Source organism: Ambystoma mexicanum, chromosome 2q (assembly GCF_040938575.1).
Source record: "Ambystoma mexicanum isolate Mex_15411 chromosome 2q, UKY_AmexF1_1, whole genome shotgun sequence".
In the NCBI taxonomy this organism is placed as follows: domain Eukaryota; kingdom Metazoa; phylum Chordata; class Amphibia; order Caudata; family Ambystomatidae; genus Ambystoma; species Ambystoma mexicanum.
The window spans coordinates 124450969-124473144 of NC_090924.1; the positions used below are offsets into that span (position 1 = coordinate 124450969).

Genomic DNA, 22176 nt, shown 5'->3' on the forward strand with positions numbered 1-22176 from the left:
AGCTGTGCTCCTTTGGAGTGCCTGTAGGCTTAATTTGGGTGCAGTAAAAGTTTATATTGTTGGTATACCATCTTCCTGGACTAATAAAGTGGGGTTGTGTGTGTGCAATACCCAGTGTCCCACTGGCTGAGTTTTAAATGTATGTGATAAAAAGATATTACATTAGTGTTTGGGGTTACATATAATATTGCATTATGTCATTTGTTTTAATTTACACTTGACATGGGATGTAATTTTGTGCAGCCCACCTCGGGCTCGTGCAATGTCATGTGTTAGTGACACACGATGTGTTGAGCTCAATAAAAGAGGCACACAGGAAGCTGTGCGCCAGTTACCAACTGAACTTCCAGGCCCCTGTGTCTGTCATACAAACATGGAGGAGGGGGTCCGGCCCTATCCAGTCATCCACAACACTGGGGAAAGCATACAAGCTGTGCTACAGGCATGGTGGTAGAGATATACCAGTGTAAACCGCCAGACTGTGCGGCAGTCACCTAGTGGGGTGGACAAGCAAGGGCGGATCACATGGGTAGGGGTTCCGTGGGGAGGAGATATCGGAAGGTGAGACATGGTAACCCCTCAACCCCCATTTCCTGACAGTTATTTACCCCATAGTCCCCTACCTTTAGGGGAAACAACTCCCATAATTCCCCTCCTTTCCTTATCAGCCCAACTACTGAGACGATGAAGACAGACTAGGAAGATTATAACTAGTAACATGCACTGGCCTTGTCTCAGTAATAAGGCCAGGCAAGGCCAGGCACTCAGTCACAATCACACACAACACTCATGGACCGTAATCCAAAAAGGTGGAGCACAGAAAGACAAAGAGCGAGACAGGGTCCAAGAAGTAAGGCAAGCTGGATGGCGAGGCAGAGGCGTAGCTGAGAGAGCTGCTGAAAACGAGGCCAGTGAGAACAGGACGCTGAGACACTGGAAGGCTGCAAGTTGAGGCAGGAGAAAGCGTGGCGAGGGAGCCATGTCTCCAAGAATCCAGGTGAGTTAGGAGAAGAGAGCAGAGGCCAGCCAATCCCTTTCCTCCATGCGCCAGCAAACTGCTGGTTTCCTCCTTGGGGTAGCAATGCCACCCGGGAGTGCCTGAGGGGCAGGTGGGCAAGACACTGACGTTGGTGGACTGAAAACCAAAGGACGCGCAAAAGCAATCACAGCCAGTGAGTTCAAAGAAAGGGAAATACCGGTTTGTGATACACACGATTGTGGAAAGCTACAGAGTTGCATGCAAGGCTACACGTTGAAGGATAAAGACATTGAACTGAAAACTTGAATGCATTTGGCTGGCGAGGGAGCGGATGAGAAATTAACAAACAATGTGCCTTCTCCCACGTCACTGCTCAAACGCTTCGTGAAATATACCTGAATAATGGGAGTGAAATGTGTTGAAAGCCATTGAGGGAAAGGGCAGGAGGGAAAGAACCCGAAAGGCTACTATGAAAGTGAAGTGATATTTTTGTGAAAACAAGGAACAGAGTAGTGGCTGTGGGCCCGTCCTAATGAACTATATGCTTTTGTGAAATAAAGAACAGAGTGGCCAAGGGCCCGTTCTGGGAAACAAGTGCAAGAGGCACGCACATTAAAAAGCCAACCCTATTTTCACAGTGGTCACGCATAGGGGTGAGTACATTGTGCGGTTGCGAAGGTCTCTGACAGGTGAACATTGTGAAAGTGAAGTACAAAGGTTAAGGAAGGGAGTGCTCCCTGATCTCTGAGAAACGGAGCTACCAAGGTTGGCGAGGGGAGTTCGCCCCAAGCTCTGTGCAGCAGAGCCGTTTAGCTGGAAAGTGTTTCAGCAGCCATATTGAAAGTGTTTGAAGACAGGCAAAGGTAGCCTGTGAAAGTAACTAAGAAGGAATTTTGTGAATATCTGTTTGGCGGAGAATTGTGAAGCCGGGTGAGGGAACTCCGAAGGAATTCATTGAAGAGAGCATTGAGAAGATTTATCTTGCAACTACGGTTGAATATCCTTCCTTGTAATGAATTAATTGGTCCTTGGACTAACATTCCCCGAGCAGAAAGATTATGTAGGCACTGTAAAATAGAGGTGGAGACTATAAGACATATTTTAACTATGTGTACTAAATTAAAGGAATGGTACTTCAAAGGGTATGTAAATATAGTTGGCGATTTCCAAATGATTGAATCAGATCCATTTTGGTCAGTTATTTATGAGGGGGAGATAAAAGGTTTTTATTGGGGACACCTTTTATATTTGGAAAAGGGCTATCTGTTAGTGAATTATTTGAAATTGGTTTATAATGTGTCTACTCTTCCCATCATGACTTGATTTTAACTTGGATGAAATTGATTATATTATATTTGTATTCCCCTTTTTACAATAATGGTTCAAGGATTGAAATGTTATTGTTTTTGCTGATTTGTTTGTAGTGTATAAGGTTTTAATTAACCAAATTGCACTTTAAACTAAATAAAAAGAAATAGGCAAGGGAAGCCTACCAGATTAATGGGAAATCTTTGAACTGGGCATACTATCCACCTTGAAGGAACTTTGTAAGAACCCCAGTGAAAGGAACTCAGAGAAGGGAGTGGTGAGCCACTTCCATTGCCATTCTTTTGGTACACTCCCACACTTAGTTATTTGGAAAAGTGAGGGCAGGTATAGGTTTCCGAAACATACTTTTCCTTTGTTTGACTGACCACTTCATTTTATTTTACTTTAATGGTGGTAGTGAAGACTACTCCCATTATAGAATTAGGGCCAGCTAGGAAATCCAACACCAGCCGAACTTAATAAAGGCGTTGAAACGTGTACCTCTTGTGTCTGTACTTGTGATACGATGCTTGCCTTTCACTACATTCTAGAACAGATCATTATAATTGGTCATTTATAATATGCTTAATACCCAGAGATTTGTAAGTGCAGACCCAGGCATCAAACCTGTGTTGCTCCACGTCATCTTGCTTCCAAGGCAAGCACGTTGTCCCTGAGCTATCCCGAGACAATTAAACCTATTTACAGATACATGTTAACTATGTACAATGAATATTACTTAAATCACATTGCATGAAAGTAATTAACTTTACAACTTACCACCTCTCCTAGAGGCTTTAATTTGTCTTAACGTCTCATGCATACTTTGCTATCCTATCTTTGTTCCACGCTTCACCACCATACACGCACCACATTCCCATAGTCCTTCTCCACCACTTTGACAGACAAAAATCTCACATCACACTTAATCCCCTCTCCTTACCAACAACACCTTTACTTGGTCACCTCTTTCAAACTTCCTGAACTTCCCGCACATCTTCTTGTCATATCTGTCCATGGCTGCTTCACCACACCTCATTATGTGATCTCTCACTGGCCTTGAGTCTACTCTAACCCATTTGGACCGTCCTAGCCAACCTGGCATAAGAAGGGTGTTGGGTTTCCTACCTCTGAAAAGTTCAAAAGGAGTCACCCCCGTCGTTACGTGTGTGTGTGTGTGAGCCTGTATTGAAAAGCCCTCTGCACCAATTCCTCCTTCTAATTCTCACCATTGGTGACAGCCATCCCCACTCGATCCATAATGGTCCTGTTGAACCTTTCAACACACCCATTACTTTGGGGGTGCTACAGAGAGGTTCTCTTATTTTTTATCCCCAAATACTTAAGCCATGACCCAAACTCTAAAGATGTGAACTGAGGCCCGTTGTCGCCGAGAAGTGCAGTGGGAAAACTTTCCAGCAAAAATACTCCCTTGCAAAAATCCATTCACATTGGCAGTGGTCATTTCTCTCATAAATCCTACCTCGGGTATCCTGGAGATCAGATCTAGAGCCACTATAACATAGCTATCTCTCACTCTTGGCAAATTCAGTGGTCCTAAAAAACAATGGCTACAACTTCCCAAAGGAACTCTCAGCACTTCTGGTACTATCATGGGAGCCATCCTAGTTTTCAAGACTGTGTCACTCTACCTTCAGATGATGCAACTTTCTGCACTGCTTTCAAAACCCGAATCCATTTGTGGCCACCAAAAATCTGCTAATAACCGATTAGGTCCTGCACATGCCTATGTGGGCTTTGTGACCCAACTTGATCACGGTCTCCATGTCTGCTGGGACCAATAATTTCTCCCCTCTACAGATGAGAGTTCCACGCACACTCGTTTTTGATCCAACTAAACCTCCTAAAGTCAAAATTGTCATCTCATCTTAGCACAATATTATCACAACGACATTTCTCTTTGATGAAACGATTCACTGTCACACGCCTCCAGCCACTTCGACTCATATAAGCACCCTTCAATGGCAAAAATGTCCTTGATCCCTCCTTCAGGTCTTCAACATTACCAATGTCTTCCTCCACTAGGGCATTCCGCGACAACATTTTTTCTACCATATATATACTCCATCACAAAATTCAAACCTTGCACTCTGGTCACCCATTTCACAATACGCCTGGAAACTCTGTCTAATCCGCCCTTGTTAAAAACTTTCACCAAAGGCTTGTGATCTATCTTCAGGATGAAAGGCCTACCAAACAAATAAACCTTGAACGTCATCACTGCCCACAATACTGCCAGTGCCTCTTGCTCGATGACAGAGTATATGTATTTTCACCATCTTTAAGCATCCTAGATGCAAAAGCAACTGTGCTCGTCCTCCCCACGGAATCCTCCTGCATCAGGACCGGCCCAAAACCTAACTCACTGGCATTGGTATAGACTATGGTCTAAGGTTTACTCCTAAAGCCACATAACAGAGCTTCAATCAATTGGTTCTTGACCAACTGGAATTCACTCACACACTCGGAGGGCCATTCAAATTTGATTCCCTTCCTTGTAAGTTTTCTAAATGCATGTGTGCTACGAGCCAAACCTTCACAAATGTTGCATAATATTCAACAAGTCCAAGAAAAGAAGCCAGCTGCATCTTGTTCTTTGGGGTAGGCATTTCTGGTATGGCCTTAATCGCACTGACTTTGGGTTTGATTCCATTTCCGACCAAATTGTGTCCAAGATATTCTACTTCACTCTGCCAAAAACTACACTTTTCAAGCATGTCAGGCCCGACTCACCCAACCTTTCCAAAACCACTAAAAGCTTGCCATCATGCTACTTTACATCACATCCCCAGATCATGATGATATCTTGTTAACATTTCAACCCTGAAAGATCACCCAGGAGAGTGCGACTGACCCTTTCAAAAACGCTTGCTGCAGAAACCAGACCAAAAGGCATACGCAAACATCTAAACATTCCCACATGTGTAATAAAGGCAGTGAGATCCAACGATTTAGGTGTAGAGGTGTCTGATGATAGGCTGACCTTAAATTGAGAAGAGAAACTACTTTAGCACCACAAAAATCCAAAATCAATTCAACCATCTTTCAACAATCACATTTTTGTTCAAACCCCTTAAATCAATCAATACATCATCTCACAGCCCCATTGGCTTTCCTTGCCACAACAATGGGACTCACCCACTCCGATGACTCCACTGGTTTGATCACTCCCAACTTTACCATTCACTCAAGTTCTACCTCTACCTCCTTCCTGAGCGCCAGAGGCACCCTCACTTTTGCTACCACAGGGATGGCATTATTTCTCAATCTGATCTTATGCATAAATTGCTTCAGGCACACCACTTTATTGGCACAAATCTGCGGCACCCATGAGGACATTTCTCTATTCACAGTAACGCATTTGACCTCGTTCTCACAGATTTCACTTTCCTTGTTCTTCACCGCAGACCCATCCACAACTGACGTATACACCCGGTGCTCCGCATTGGGGTCAAGCTTGATTCCCAGTGCTGCTTGGCTACACGAGGATAGTACATCTCCCCCAACATTGGTTACATAGACTTTGCCTCTGGCACTTCTCCCCTGAAATTTGAGTTTGGCATGTAACTCCCCGATTATATGTATAGGGTTCTCTCCATATGCATTAGATTTGACAATCGCCTCTTTCAAAACACAGCATTTGAATTTAGACTCCCAAGTGTCTTTCCCAACAAGATTATAATCTGTATTAGTATATTTGTTCGGTTTTATTTGACCGAATATTACTTTTGACCGAATTTGGCCAGTAACATTCGATCAATTAGGCTAATACGTGCCGAACATAGGGAGCAGGGGTGTCCCCCGCTCTCTATGTTCGGCTTGTATTAGCCTTTGGTGGTTGCGGGGGTGTCCCCCACTTCCTCAATATCTGAGGCGGGGGACTGAAAAAAAATAAAAGGACCCTGCGGCGTCGGATCCGACCCGTGTTGGAGGGACGGATCTGTGCCGCAGGGCTGAAGTGGACTAGGCGGAGAGATAACAGGTAAGTGGGGGTGGGGAATGAAACATACAATATGATGTTGCATGCGATCAGTTTTTTTCAACAGATTTTTTTTCAGTCAAACATACCCAAACCTTATAATCAGCATCACTGACTATTAGCATCAATACTTCAACACCATTAATAGCTTCTTCACTCTCATTCCCATCAAAGCATTCACGACCTGAATAACTCTCACACTGCCATAGAACTCAAGAGTCTGAATCTCTGTCCTCACTCTCGTTCTCTTGAACATTTCCAGGCTTGTTGGACATTCTGCAACACCTTTCTAGCTGGCGCCAGAGTTCACATAGGCGGCATTCCACATATACTGCTGTACACTCCTTGGAATTAGCAAAGTGCTGGGTACTCCCACACCTAAAACATTTTTTTTGTTGCTGCCCCATAGGGTGACAACCTGGTTTTCCCATTTGTCTCCTTAACTCCCAATTCTCCTCCATCCCCTTGTGACTCTTAGATTTGCAAGCATGATTGTTCCTATCACTACTCCTCCTCCCACTTTGACCTTGACCACTGGCGGACAAAACCACACTGACCGCTAAATTGCTTGATGCATAGGGCAGTATGCTCAACCTGTTTTGCTATTTCAAGTTCCTGTCTAGATTGGGGTCTCTGTCCTTCCACAGCTCTTTACTAATCCCATCATCTGATCCTCAGTTGGTTACATACATGCTCATCATAACAATGTCAACAGAACTGACATTTAATTGCTAAACCTCTTGGAGCAGTGACAAAATCTAATATCATCGCCACACTCTTCTGTTCTCTAGTGCCAAACCTCACAATGCTTTCTAATTTGGCAATGCTGATATCAAAACTGTTCCACGTGGCTACACCTGTGGGTTGAACAGGTTTCGGGAGTCTCTTGAATACCTCCTGTCTTGCATGGCCAAGACAATGATATAATAATGCATCCTTCCTTTCTACAGCATAGTTTGTTCCATACACAGCCAGCAAAAACACCATAAAATCCTCTTTCCATTCCTTCCATTTTATCACTGGCTCCCCAGGTTTTGGCAAGAACAGTGCTAGCCCCTGGAATATTAGCCATGACAGAGTCCTCAAAACTGTAAATAAATATGAGGTGAGAGAAAAACAGATAAAGGCAAGCAAGTTGGACACATAACTTCTTGTAACACAAGCACTGACATACTTTGTGCATGTCTCCAGTTTTGTAATAGTACCCCAGACACAGTACAACAGTGAACTTGCTGCACACCAAAAGCCCCAAGCAATAATAATTGCAAATAAACAAAACTGGAAAACAATAAATGAACACATCCAACTAAATATACTTGGTTGTGTTAGTCAAGATAAATCAAACCATGTATTGACAACTCCAAACGTTGATGTGAGCACGGGCCGATGAGAAGAACAATCTTTGGCACTCCACAGATCGGTTGTTCGTCAGTAACAGGATGCTCTTAAAATGACTAAGTTGTTTCGCTGTCTCTTTTAATAAGCGAGTTACACGCCACAGTTAGCAGTTTGCTTGGCAACAGGATGATGCAATTATGGGCCTACGTTAAAGGAAGTAAGGGCCTTTCTTCTAATGCGTCGCCGTCCTGGTTGTCACTGTTCCCTTAGTTAAAATGTGCAAATACTCAGAATACATGCCTCTGGAGCAGCGTGTCATCCGCAATCGCTACCGCGGGTGGCGGCTCCTTCCACGTTGGAGGCTGCAACCCGGCAGGTAGGGCGGTTTAGTCCCTTCTTTGTGTCTGGTCTCGAGTCATTGGCCTATTGAAGCACTGCCGGAAGTTATCTGCCCCTCAAGCCCGGCAGTCGCTGCGTTTCAACCCTTTGCTGGTCCTCGCTCCAGCGGCTCTGGTTCTTGCGCACTCCCAGCTGTGCCCTCTGCTCGCCTCGGCGTGCGGCGGGTTATTTCTGCCTGCTCGTTCCTTATCCTTGGGAACGAGATTCCTCTCCTTCTCTGTCAGCCGGTTCGTTTTTTTTACCGGCGGCGGCCTTACCTCTTCCAGTCTCTTCCTCGCCGACCTCTCGGCACTTCCTCTCTTCTTCCTCCTAGTCTTGCTGCTCCGGCGGCGGGCGTTTTTCTCCTCTTTGCCGCTCTTTTCACTCGCGGTTCCCCAGTTTTTCCTTTTCTTCTTTCTGTTGTATTCTCTCCTGTAGGTTCTCTCTTTTTCCTACCGCGCCTGTGTTTCCCTTGGGCCGGTTGTTCATTGGCTTCCTTCTCATCTCGAGTTGTGTCGCTTTGGATCTACTTCCTGTGTTCAACCCTGTGGATCTCGTATCTGCTTCCAGTCCTGCTGCGACAAATTTGGATCTTCACCTACTTCATTGCCAGAAGTCTCCTAAGGGCTTTTCCCACGTGTGTTTTTTTTTCCCTTTTGTCTGGCCTGTTCCCGGAAAAGGGGCCCCAGGACGGCTGTCTATTCAGGAGTCACTGTGGCTTCTGACCGAGACAGGCAAGTGCTACCTAAAAAAGAACGGGACTACCTAGGCCGGCGGAATCTACGAAACTCAGGTCACTCTGAAGACTCAGGTGAGGAGAGTGTGGAGGGAAGGGAAGACGAAGGGGTTTGACAGTTTAAGCAGTCACACAGCGTGTCACATGTCACTGTTCCCTCAGTCGCAACACGCCGAAGTGCACTGAACGTTTTGGAATGGTTGAATTTTAATTGATGCTGTATGCTCTGCCACACCGTCTTTGTTCTCAGGTAAGACGCACACTGACACTGCGTTTACTAGCAGCACACAAGTGCAGACAGAGCATTCACTCACAGTGCTGCTGAAGTCACATTCGTTCAGGGCGAGTATCTAAACACTTCCCTCCAACGTTGCTTCGGTGTAAACGCACCAATCACTCCCAACTTCTCTCCTCATACCGTGGTGGGTAGTGCGCGGGTTCAGGGGGCCTTCCCACCCTTCCTTTCACCCTCACAAAGTGCCTACTCCCCAGTCTCCTCACCTCGGTCAGTACTGCCAATAGGTTAGGCAGCAACTGGACATAGTAAGTGATGTAGTTCCGTTAGGGTGTGAAGCCTGCTCTTCAACTTCCTCCTCATCGATATCAGTCGCTCCACGACAGCAGTAGGTTGTGTCTGCATTGCTCCCTAATGACAGCTGAGGATAGTAATCTGCTGCCAGCACTCTCCAATGGCATTACAGGAGAAACACTCTTTGGATCGACCCACTCCACCGCAGTCTGGGCAGCTTGTCACAAGTATTGTAAAGTTAGAAGCTGGCTGAAAGGATGACCACTGACTTGGTGTAGTTCTGAAGAAGTTTATTCCAGCACCATAGCAAGACTGCGTCCCACCCTTTCCAGGGCTACTCTCAACTGACCATGGAATACTCTGTTCTCAACCCACAGCAATTCTACTGAATGTAATACTGATATCACTCCATTCTCCATTCTAGAACAGATGGAACCTATTTACAGATAAAACATGTTAACTATGTACAATGAATATTACTTGAATCACATTGCATGAAAGTAATTAACTTTACAACATTCTGCAAGGCCCAAGTTCTTTTCCAGGTCAAGAATAGAGGGCAGTAGTGAGAAGGAGATCTTTCTTGGAGGAATGTTTGGAAAATGTTCCCAAAACACTTTACCTCAACATTGCATGGCTGTACCTCTAGACCTTTTGTGGCCTCTTGTCCCATTTGTTCTAGGTATACCCACGTAGAGGTCTAACTATGTGGGCCAGGAAAATCAGGATGCATCAGTTGGGGTCCTTGTTTCTCAACTTGGGGAGGAACAACAGAAATGCACTTTACATGATTGCATACAAACCCATGCCCAACAACGGTATCACACCAGCATACTGCACTACAAGTGGCACAAGTCATATACACTGAATGATTTTTCAACATCTGGTTGCATTTATTCCACACTTCACTTCGTTAATCTTCTATCAAAATGGCCTACCATTGCTATAAAAATAAAATTAAGTTTCACTCTGAACTGCAGGCAAAATTATTCATATAATAGCTATACCTCGACGTTGCCTGGGTCTGTAGCTGACATGCAATGGGGGGGGACTGCTATATCCTTGTGTATTCGTGTCCTAACTTCCTATTGTTGGGAGAAATAAAACTGAAAAAGCAAAATCGTCAATCTCCTATACTGATAGCACAGGCAAAGACCCCGCTCCACCGCTGTGCAGGACAAATGGGTGGGGTTGGTCAAATTTCACTATCGCTACTACACCACAGACTGGTATGCCAACCGCGGGCCAAGATTTCAGCCCACCAACTGTTATGGGGCTGGAGCCAACCCCAAACATACAAACACACTTTCACAAGAATATATATATATATATATATATATATATATATATATATATATATATATATATATATATATATATATGAGAGAGAGAGATTTAATTCAAATATTTTGCAGTTTCTTGAAGCTTTTCAGGCACATATTATTGTAGGGTGGTGAGATTGGTAAATTCAAGTCCATGGGTTCAAATTCCGAACATTCCACTGTAAGCTTATCTTAAGGAGAAAGGAAATTATGACTGGATATCAAACAACTTTCTTAATACCAAGCAAGAAGGGGGCACTTCAACTGCCTGTTTTTTCCTATGCTGCTACCATTTGTATTCCCACTTCTTTCTTGAATTAACCACGAGTAAAACAATTCAAAACCTTGTTATATGAATTCAAGGCACGAGTAAGACAGACAGACGGGGGTCATCAAAATTCTCAATGGAATCTTCCAAACACATGAAAAAATTTTGGTTGGTCCACAATCTGGCCATAACGAAGTGTAAAATATAACACCCGTGGGCTATTGTATTGTTTCAACCGAAGAAGAATTTCACTTGGATTGTCTCCCGTTTCACTAAGGGCCATTATGTTTTCCACTGGTACGAAGAGATCTTTCCTCCTACCCCAAAACGTCAAGTGGGACACCTTGACTGTGGTGCCGCCGTCATTTAAATACATCATCCCGATTATCCGCCGCAAAAAATAGCTGACAGAGTAGAGCATAACACATGCAAAGACAGCAATTCCTGTAGTGTACACAACAGAAGCATGGGAGAGGTCACCCAGCCAATACAGGTAATAGACAGGCGGAAGAAAGACCAATGTGATGGACGTCTGAAGCAGCTTAAGTCTGGAAATCGTTCGACAGATCCGAATTCCTGGAAACCTGTAGATCACCTTGAACTTGTCTGCCGTGACATCAGCACTGTGTTCCTTCTGTAGCCAGGATGTGTTAGCCAGACCTCTGCACTGGGCCAAACCCATCCCACCCTCCACATGTGATGATGCGACAAAGTGGTCTCTCTTCTGTTGGGGATGTAATATGGCGCAATGTCCCATCTGTGTCCTTCTGCAAATTACTGATGCTTTCGACAATCTTATTGGATGTTCTAGAAGCAAATACCTTGCACAGACCGCACGCAAGCAAACGGCTGACATGATGACTTGGACCCTAAAAGGAAAACAGAGTTTAGCTGCATGGCATCACAATAAATGCTGTCAAATCTATGGTTTTGCAAGTACTTTGAATTACAATTTTTAACCAATATATAATTTTAATTAAAAGTATAGACATTGGGTGTCATTAAAGAAACGATACAGACTACAACTGGAAGGGAGAATATTTTTCTTGCACGCAACTGAGATAAACAGGACGTAGAGCACACTGCGCCACATTTCTAGTGTTTACAGAACTTATTGAAATAGAGGCTGCCAAACACTTGCCAAATTCCTAGCCCCCAGTCCAAGTAACTGCTTTTGTTCACTAGGTAAAACTGATTTTTGGGGTGAATAGCAAGGTAGAGGTGTGGAAGCCTGTCCCTCCTAGAGAGATTGAACAGTCACTGGCTGGTGGTCAACCACAACACTGAAAAGGTATTTCACAATGTCAAGCAGGGCTTTCACCTACAGGCTCTCCAGTTGTGCCAACTAGGACTGAGCCTTTAATACACCCATTGGGAAAAATCTCCTGCAGAGACTTAAAAATGCATCTTTGGTAGGAACAAGTTTTCTGTTTCCACATGGGGGGTAGGTGTGGTGTACCTCTCCAGTAACGTGATACTGGAGCTAAACCCCCTTTTAAAACAATATTTATATGTAGACAGTTATTTTTTTAAAGGGTGCATTAGGGCAAAGTGCTTTATGTATGCTGTGATGGTATGCGAGTACATGGGGGTTCGAGAAAAGGGGAACCACTGAGAAAAAGAGGATTCCTCATGCGACTTAGAGCAAATAAAAAGCAACCTGTAATAGAAAACATGCGAGATGGCAAAACCACCCTATGGTGCAATTTAGCCTTCGTTATTTATATGGGCACTTGTTCCCACTTCAAAACGTAGAGTTATGGCTAAATCCTGTCAGCAGTAGTTCACTCTGCCGGGCTCTGCGATGCCGCAGACTCGTTTTTCGTACGAAAGCGGGATGCAAACAAATCTCACAGATTTTCACCAACATCCGAAACAAACTTGTTTTCGGATGTTCGTGAAAATCGTTGAGGCGATACGAGTCATAAATCTATGACCACAAGAAAACGTGCGAGTCGAGCAGCGTTATTTGTTTGCATCCCGCAGGATTTAGCCATAACGCTACGTTTTGAAGTGGGAACAAGTGCCCATATAAATAACGAAGGCCACAACAACATAGAGGACCGGCATTCTGAATGACTGCCAATACATCGAGACATTGCATATTTGATTGCATGATAAATTGTACTTGTTAATATTGTGTCCTGAAGAAAGCCTTACATACACGACTAATTGACAAAAAACAAGGAGAAGTCGGTGTGGAAGTATTAAGGCTGGAAACGTATTTGTGCACGTCGACACAAAGGAAGTGGGGACGCTTTAGCATTAGAAGACCAGGCTATTGTGAAGTAACCCATTGTGCTACTAACATCACTTTTGTCTGACTATCAAATATTATGTGAACACATCACAAGATTTAAATCATAGATTATATGTCTCTTTTTATTTGTGTTTTAGGTATAATGAGTTGTACAAACGTGACCACATGGTCTGTTTTATTAGAAAATATAATAAACTGATGAATTATTCTTGCTAAATTTGAGCCTACCATCTCTTTATATTTGGTAAAAGATTGATGGTCTGTGATTACATGGATTTCGTGTGAGAGCTAGTTATGTTGACCTCTGGTGAGGATATGAAAAGGTAGTTTGTTGGAAACCCCTTTCTTGTTTCTCTATTTATCTGGTCCTCTTCCAACAAGCCCCCCATAAAAAGAGGACTCATGCAGTAAAAGCATGCTCATTGTTTTTGTATAAAATCCAGAGCAGTTAGTTCATTTTTTGAAGATGCTTGGCTCTCCTAAGCCAAGCATAAAGAAGGTACCTTGCAACACATACTTTTATACTTTAGTGGATATTTTCAGCATGCCACTGTGGACGTTTATCTTTGGTTAACGGCGTGGAATAACTGTACTTCATTACCAGCCTCCCTCCCTCCCTCCCTCGAGGTCGGCCTGACTGCTCAGGCACAGATACTGCCACTAGACAGTCTGCTCCGTCCTTTAGACGAAAAAAACTATCCTAGCTTTAGACTAGAGTGTGGCACGACTCTCGCCGGAGGGCTGCACGAAAAACAAAATCACCGGCTTACAATTGTCTGCAGTGACCTGTGCATTATCTGGTTTTCATTATTGTGGTCATTCCTTATTTTACAAGCAACACACACATCTGTGTATGGCTCACTCACTGCCTTCCATTCTATTCTTGCTCTGCCATGGGTGGCTGGGGAGAGGTTCTCTTTGTTTTCCTTGTTTTTGCTTTTTGTTGTTCTACACTTAGGCCAGGGATTTCCCTCACGTGTTCTCTCATTTTGGGAGTCTGCGAGGTACAGACTGAGAATCGCCGGAGAATCCGACTTGCTTTATTTTAAAGCCTGGCCAGATTTGCACCTTTTCTCCTCGCTACTTTGTTCACAGTGCTGAAGTGGTGCCTAGACAGAGCCCAGGCCGGGTTTAAAGCTTCACCTTATTCGTTTTGGCTATTAGTTGGCGCTTTATAAGCCAAAGCACTTTTGCACTGGAGAACAGCTAGGGAGAGATGGCATATGAGGAGGGAAGAAAAGCTTGTATGTGTTTGGTTATTTACCCACCCATTGACTGCCTATTATCATGCTAATTCCTATGGCCATTCCCATCACACACCCTCCTGGGATCTCTGAGCTAGCTTATCAAGCCGTAAAATCAAACTTGCACTCAAAGTGTCTGACCGTGTTATTTCAAATAAGTCTTCCGAGAGTTAATGGATTAATTGGAGCTGTAAACACTCTGATCGTGTGATAAATAGGTGTTAAGCAGGTCTGCCTTAAGCCACTTGAAAATTAAGCAGTGTGGTGCCCTACACTGAAGTCCTTTAAAAACAAGCATTGGCAAAGCCAAGTTTTAGTTTGAGTATAGGCATTTGCCATGCACTGCTATTATATGCCCATGTACTCGCACCATTTGCAACTGCTATCTTTAATGGACATTCAGTAGCATTACGACAGTGCCTGACCAATGCCTTTCCTAGGTCTACACATAAGTCAAAACTGTTGGCATTGCCAATGCTAGTTGTCTTTCCCATTGCTCCAGTGCAAAATGCCAGTCTGGTGGGCTTTGTCCTCTTTATGATTGCCCACTCAGGGCACACTTCTGACCAGTCAACTAATTATCTTTGCCTGTGGTGCTCCCTCCTGAGCACCCAGTGTCAGAGGGCTCTTCCTCCCCACATGGGAGACAGGTACACTAGCAGCGGCCTGGGTGGGCCCAAACAGCAGTCGACCCCCCACTACCAGTCCACAGGAGCGCTGCGGTGTTCCAGCAGCAGCAACTGCTTTTCTTTTTTTCTGTACTTGGGTCATGTGCAGCATGGTGGCACCTGGACTTAAGCATTCCCTGTGTTCACTTGTTCCCTTTCTTGCAAGTGGAAGCCAAGAGGGCTTGGAGCACTGCATGCACTGGAATATAGTGCCCGAGAGGCCCACAGAAGGCACTGCCAGGAGCTTCATTCTGCATTGTTATTCGTCTAACCCCCCCCTTTCCCATGAGACAAAAGGCTTTGGTGGCCCTGTTGGGCCAGAACCAAGTTATCTTCGGCACAGAGCATGAATACTGCAGAAGGGGTCCCGTTAGAAAGGACTGTGGATGGCTCCTTAGAGACCCCAAGCTGCTTCCTCAGTTTTTGGGACTCTACTCCTTTTATGTTTCTAGAAAATAGGTCCCAGGTGTGTCTGTTGCAAGGGGCGAGTCAGCCCAGATTTGGAAAAGCCACCCAAGAATCACAGTCAAGTGTCCCTCTGTTTGGAACAGTCCATTGACGACCATTTTGAGACATCTCCCTCCCGCCTCCCACTTAGAACAATATAGAGGTAAGAACAGTGTCTGAAATAGGGTCCATTTATTTTTTTACAAGCTCCAGTGTTCATTATAACACATAACCGGTTTGCATAATGTTATGAATTAGTGACTTCTACCTTAACCCTTCACTGCAGGGCTACTAGAGTCCGATGTAAATTGGACAAACATATTCGCTGCAGCACTTGTAAACTTTGTGAAGCGCTCCATGTTACACACTGAATGTACAAGTCCATTTTGCCTTCTTTACACATCCATTATCATGACTAAAATACGCTTGGTCTAGGATATAGGGCAGGTATTACATGTATATACTTAAGACCCATGGAGATAGGTGTGCTTTATTTAAACCTGGGGTTACACACACCCCGTTCAAAGAAATGCAAGTCTTGCTGTATTCTGATCTATCCTCTTTACCTGAACTGATTTTTGAATCTTCCTTCAAGGAATACCAACAATGCAGAGTGCCAGTCTGCAGTTTAAACTAGGGCAAATACTAGCTTTTCTAGATTTTAAATTGGGGAATAAAGGTGACCTAACTGACTCCTACCTGCATTAAAAAGCAATTCATGATATATTCCTTGGCATTTGAAAAAAGATGCTGAAGTCTCAGCATTTTTTTATGCCCAAAATAATTGCTGAAAAAATAGTTTTTGCATTGTAATTTGCATCGAGACTGAAAATCTACCGTTTCACCTCCTATATATAGAAATTCGGAAACATGCAGCCATTTTCTGGAATTTGTGCACACCGAACAAATTTCAAAAATCGGATCGCCAGACTCACTTTTTAGGCAAATAGAAGAATTATTCATATTTCTGTACTCGGGCAGTAGCAGCGGAGGTCAAAATAGAATGACAACATTTTGCACAAAACGTCTGCAGTCCCAACACACACAGACTCCTATCCAATCATGTGCAGCAGGGTCGGGGGAACAAAAGGACATGCAAAACACTGAGTGAAATAAAAAGAATATACGGGTAAATGCACAAGATGATCGGCCCACCCAACACGCAGTAGGGTGCAGGGAGGGTCACACCGGAATGAAAAATGGGCCAAAAAACATCTGCACCTCCCAAACCAGACACACTCCTATTCAGCCCTGTGCCATGGGTCGGAGGGACAACATGAAATGAAAAGTATTTTGCAAAATGCACAAGAAGATTGGTCACACCCAACACACAGTTAGGTCAGTGGGATAAACCCAAAGGAAACATTGAGTATTGTAAAGGACAATAGTTGGGGATTTTGTATAGGCCAGGTACAAGCATTTGTTAGGAATTACCATGATATGCTAAGTTGCTCATCCCTTTAGGCAATTATTGGCACCATATGCTCAAGTACTTGGATCATCACCAGGGACCATCAGTGTTCCAGATATAATTTTGAAGCAGGAGTATTTTACTATGTCGTTTTTAAAGTTGGGAGTAAAATTCATTTTTAAGGTGTAAAAATGAAGTCCCATTTCCAACTGGAGTATTTTAAAAGAGTAAAAATATGTTTTCAATCTAAAACAAATGGATTGGTATTTAAATAGTTCTTTGCACCTAGATATGTTTTCACATTAAAAAAGGTACAGCGTTACCTGTTCGGATCCGACAGTAATAACAGAAATTACGTAGGAATTCATGCAGGAGGCAGAGGCAAACCCTGGTAAGGGTGTCTTTACAATAGGATCAAGTACAATATACTACTGGCCTAGAGCCAGGTCCGCCAGATAACACATTTTAACAGGACATATTTACAACTGGAACAATGCATTTGGGTTAAAAGGGAAGAGGTAGACAGGGTTAATGTGTGGGGGCGGAGGGAAGCGACCCCGTCACTCGTAAGAAGGTAAAGCTTGACTGTGGATTCAAAGGATGGTTTTGATATCCGGCAGGAGGGCAGAGAGAAGGGAGGGAGCACAGGGGTGAAGTGAGACAAAGCGGTTGGGTAGAGAGGAAGATTGTAGATTACGAGATGGGTATTAAAGGGTGGTGCAGTTCCAAGTATGGGGTGGGCAAGGCTGTCAAAATTAAAGAGGGAGCAGTTTTGCAGAGCAACCAGCATGGAAGCAGCGTGCAGAGGTGTCAGAGGTTCGAAACAAGCTGTAGTGTTTGCATACAGCAGAGTTTAGGACTTTGTTGAGTGCAGAGAAAAAAGCAAGAGTACGTCCAAGGAGTAAACTTGAGAAGTAGTTGAGTTTGCTGAGCACAAGAGCAGTAATCAGTGTTTTGCCCAAGTAATGGATATATTTTCTTGATATTGAGAAGGTTGGCTCAAGAAGCGATGGCAGTAGATGCGACGCACCTACATTTATTCTAAGACGCGTTTTCTTTTTTTTAAAGGTGTGGACTTCGTTCATGCACTTATGATCGATAGTATTTAGACTATTTCTTTTCTAAATGGGCGTCCTCTCCCATGCCCCCTTCTAGCCCACCCTGCCACGTACACACTTACATATACACGCATGTCTATGCAAACAGTTGATTGCGAGCAAAAGTGCAGGTTTACATGTCGGTCTACGAATAAACATATCACCGATGTCATGAGGCACTGCACTTGAGTTTGCTGTCAAGCATGGCTCCAAGTCTGTGAGCCTTGGGAGGACGGAGTTAGGCAATGTGAGACATGCAATTGCATTGAAGGGAAGAAGGAACACATTCTCAGTTTTGGAAGAGTTGAGCAACAGGCAGTGAAATGCAGTGACTACTAGCGCAGAGAATGTGTGATGTGAAGGAGGGAAAGGAGACGGTCTGGGTGACTTTGGCAAAGAGTCAGTAGTGAAAGCCAAAAGGAGGAGATGGTTTTACCTAGCAGAGTGATGTAGATCCTTGGGGAGCAGTGCTGGAAAGGAGTGTGGGGAGGTGGCGTTACAGGGCTCCATGAGATGGAGAAGGAATGGTCACGGCAATAGGAAGCTAATCATTTAAGTGCAGTGTCTTTGAAGCCAAGGAAGGAGAGGGCTTGGTGGAGCGAAAGGGCAATTCAGAGTATCAGGAGGGGTGCGAGTGGTGAGGGAATTTGGACGCTGTTCAAGTTCCTGATTGGAGGAGGTTGCACAACGAGGGACCTTCGTGGTAGTAGAAGACAACACTCCTAAGGAATATATTCTGAAATTGTTGGGTGCTAAGGACCCCTTTCTGATGCACTTGTTCAAAAGCTGGGGATAATCACCAAAAGAATCTCTTGAGAAACACATTTCTAATGTAAATTCCTGAACACAACTTCCAAAAGTCTCAAACTGAATTACTACTAAACTACTGCATCTGTGCGGAATAGGATTCCACAGTTCCACCTCACATTTGTCTTAGTTGGCACTTGAATTCTTGTAGCAGGAGGTGCACCTGGATATACTGTAGTACAACCTCTACAAAAAGAAAGAACATTTAGCCCTGATGAGTGGGACGGCAGCTCAAAACATGTGTTCGCAAGTTATAGCAAGTTGCGTGTGCAATGTGACTTCAAACTAAGGCTAACAGGATCTAGTAATATAGACTGAATAATTATTTTGCAACTACGCAATAGTTCAGTATGAATGTTTATTTAAGTTTGAGGCATGTGCAAGTTGTTTTCAGAAACAAACTTAGAATAACGCTCCCGAGAACTTGGACGCGGAGAGGAGGCGGGAGATTAGTCTGTAAATGGAAGGATTGTTTGGGCCAGCAGTGGGTGATTATGGGGATAACTGTCTACTTTATAGCAGGCAGAGGAGAGTCTGGGGCAGTTGTAGAGGTTTATAGTTTGAAGTGCAAACCAGTTCAGAGGGGGTTGTTAGTGCAGGATGGGTTTGCCAAGGGTTTGGGGGCGGTGGGGAAGAAATGAGAAATGAGTTGGGATGGTTAGAGATGGAGGGAAGGGATGGAAGAGATAGGAGAGTGGTTGAGGTGTTCCGTATCTGTCATTTTTGGAGGAGAAGATGGAGGTAAAGTCGTTAGCTACGGTAGGGAAAGATGAGGAGATGATGTGCATGCCTGGAGGGTCATGGAGAGATTGCGAGGATGTGTTTGCAAGGTAATCATTGTTTTGCCAAGGACTGTCATCAAATGATCGGACATGCCCCTACAAACAGCTGTTAATATGCACAGGTGAAAAAAAGAGGATACAGCCGAGATACATTTTCCTTAATACAGAGTGCTTCAAGGAGTTAGGAACAGGGGTGAGGATAGTACATGCATTACTCACCGTAATAGCATTTCTGATGATTTTATCTGCTTCTCGATTCACATGCTGTGCATATAGTCTGACATCTAGTGGAAATCGCATAGTATTGCATCTTTCTTTCGAAGATCGAAAGGGGACGTCGACATGGCCGTGACTAACACTATCCCTAACATGACTTAACATGTACCCAAAATCGTTCACGTGTTGTGGACCTCCTGGTTCTGTTTTTTCTGCTGTGAGGGAGCCTTATAGTTAGCGTGAGCAAGCACAGAAGAAAGAAGGTGTAAGAGGTCTATGTTTCTTCTATTCCACGAGGGGAGGCAGGGTGGGCGCATGTGAATCTAGGCAGATACAATCATCAGAAATGCTATTACGGTGAGTAATGCATGTCTTCTGATGCTTGTGAATCTGCTTAGAATTACATGCTGTGCATAGACTAGCAAGCAGTACCGAGAGATGGTGGTGGGATGTGTGAAGGAACATGAGCAAAGATGTCTTAGCACCACTTGTCCCACCGGAAAATCAGCCCGAGTGTGTATCTAGGCAGTAGTGTTGTGTAAAGGTGTGTACCGAACTCCAGGTTGCTGCTTTGCAAATGGAACATTTGCAATGAATGCTATGGTAGCCCCTTTGCCCCAAGTAGAATGTACTCTAGGCGTGAAGGGTAAATCTCTCTTGGCAAGAGTGTTAACACAGTGTGATGCAGTTTACAATCCACTTGGAGATAGCGGATTTAGAGACAGGGCCCCCTTCTCTACCAGCTGCCACTGAAACGAAGAACTGATTTGTTTGTTGATATTCGATAACCGCTCTCCTTACATCTAGTGTATGGAGGCTTCTTTCCGCCACGTTAGTGGGGTTCTGGAAAACGGTGGGTAGTTCTATGGACTTGTTTACCTGGAACTTTGAGATAAATGTAGGCGCAAAGCAAGGGTGTGTGTGCAAAACCACCTTAACTTTGTGACTCGTGACAAATGGGTCCTGAACTGAGAGGGCCTGCAGTTCACTAACTCTCCTTAAAGAGCTGATCGCCACAAGGAAGGCAGTCTTTTAAGTGAGTGCTTTCAGGATAGCCTTGTGCATTGGTTCACAGGGAGGCCCCATTAGTCTGATAAGAACAACATTCAGGTCCCACCTGGGAGCTGGGTTTGAAATGGGGGGATGAAGTCTCTTTACACCTTCCATAAAGGCTTTAATTACAGGAATGTTCCACCATGAAATCTTGCTCTGGGACGCCGAAAGCGCGGCTAAATGGACCATTAGAGAATTGAAAATCGGTCCTGAATCTAACAGGTGGGTTAGGTACAGGACAATATCTTTAGGTGAGCATTCAATAGGATTGATGCCCTTGCCATGACACCAAATGACAAAGCACTTCCATTTGCTGGAGTAGCAATGCCTGGTGTTAGGTTCTCGGAGTATATCTGTTCATCTTTGAGGGAGCTGCTGGTGCCTGAACTCTATGACCTCAGGAGCCAGGTTGCTAAATTGAGAGTTTGAGGGCATGGATGTAGTGTTTCACTCTGGTCTTGAGACAGCATGTTGTAACGGCACAGCAGCTTCCTGGGAGGGGAGACTGACATTGCCATGAGATGGGAGACCAAGGTTGGTGGGCCCCACAGGGGCCACCGGAATCATCCTGACTGGCTCTTGTTGCATCTTGTGTCCTATTCTGTTGAGCAGGGGAATCGGGGGTGGGTGGGTGGGGTGGTGGCAGGGGGGGCGTAGACAAATTTCCCGGACCATGTTATCCAAAGACTGTTCCCCCTTGGAGCGTTCCTTAGGGTACATGGAGGTGTAATCTGGGCAATGGGTGTTCTCCAGAGTGGCAAATAAGTCGATCTCTGGGAAGCCCCACTCTGCAAAGACATTAACTACAATGTCCTCCTGTAGCCGCCACTTGTGCTCTACGGGTAGGGAGAAGTCTCTGCTGAGTACGTCCACCAGTAGATTGAGTTCCCCTGGAACATGTTGCGGAAGGAGGAAAATTGTTTGAGAGCACAATTCCATATGTTCTGGGACAGTTTGGACAGCCCTAGAGAGTGAGTGCCCCCTTGTATGTTTCAGTAATACATGGCTGTAGTACTGTCTGTGAGGACTAGAACTGTCTTCCCCTATAGGTGTCTCTGGAAGGCCTTTGGGGCCTTGAACACTGCTAGCAGTTCCAACAGGTTGATGTGATTGGATGCTACCACTGGGGACCACACGCCGTGCGCTGTCTGTTTGAAGGAGGTGAGCTCCCCACCCCGTCAGAAATGAGTCTATGGTGAGAGTGGCTTCTAATGCGGGGGTGGTGAAGGTTTTTCCGTGCAGAAGGTTTTTCTTTGGCTACCACTGCAGAGACTGAACGAGGGTGTTCGAGACAACCACTAGATCTGCCCACTGGCCTGACACCATTGGCTCG

At 44.6% G+C, this 22176-nt stretch overlaps 1 protein-coding gene across 2 annotated transcripts in view; it reads right to left on the minus strand.

The window, feature by feature from the left end:
* Positions 1–9543: 9543 nt before the first annotated feature.
* The window catches only part of TMEM186 (transmembrane protein 186), a 140276-nt gene continuing 127643 nt past the window's right edge, over positions 9544–22176 (minus strand). For both annotated transcript variants that reach the window (XM_069647048.1, XM_069647047.1), the window contains one exon: positions 9544–11727. In XM_069647048.1, coding sequence (XP_069503149.1) covers positions 10992–11714 — 723 coding nt within the window. In that variant the 5' untranslated portion in view covers positions 11715–11727 and the 3' untranslated portion in view covers positions 9544–10991. The remainder of the gene's footprint in view (positions 11728–22176) is intronic.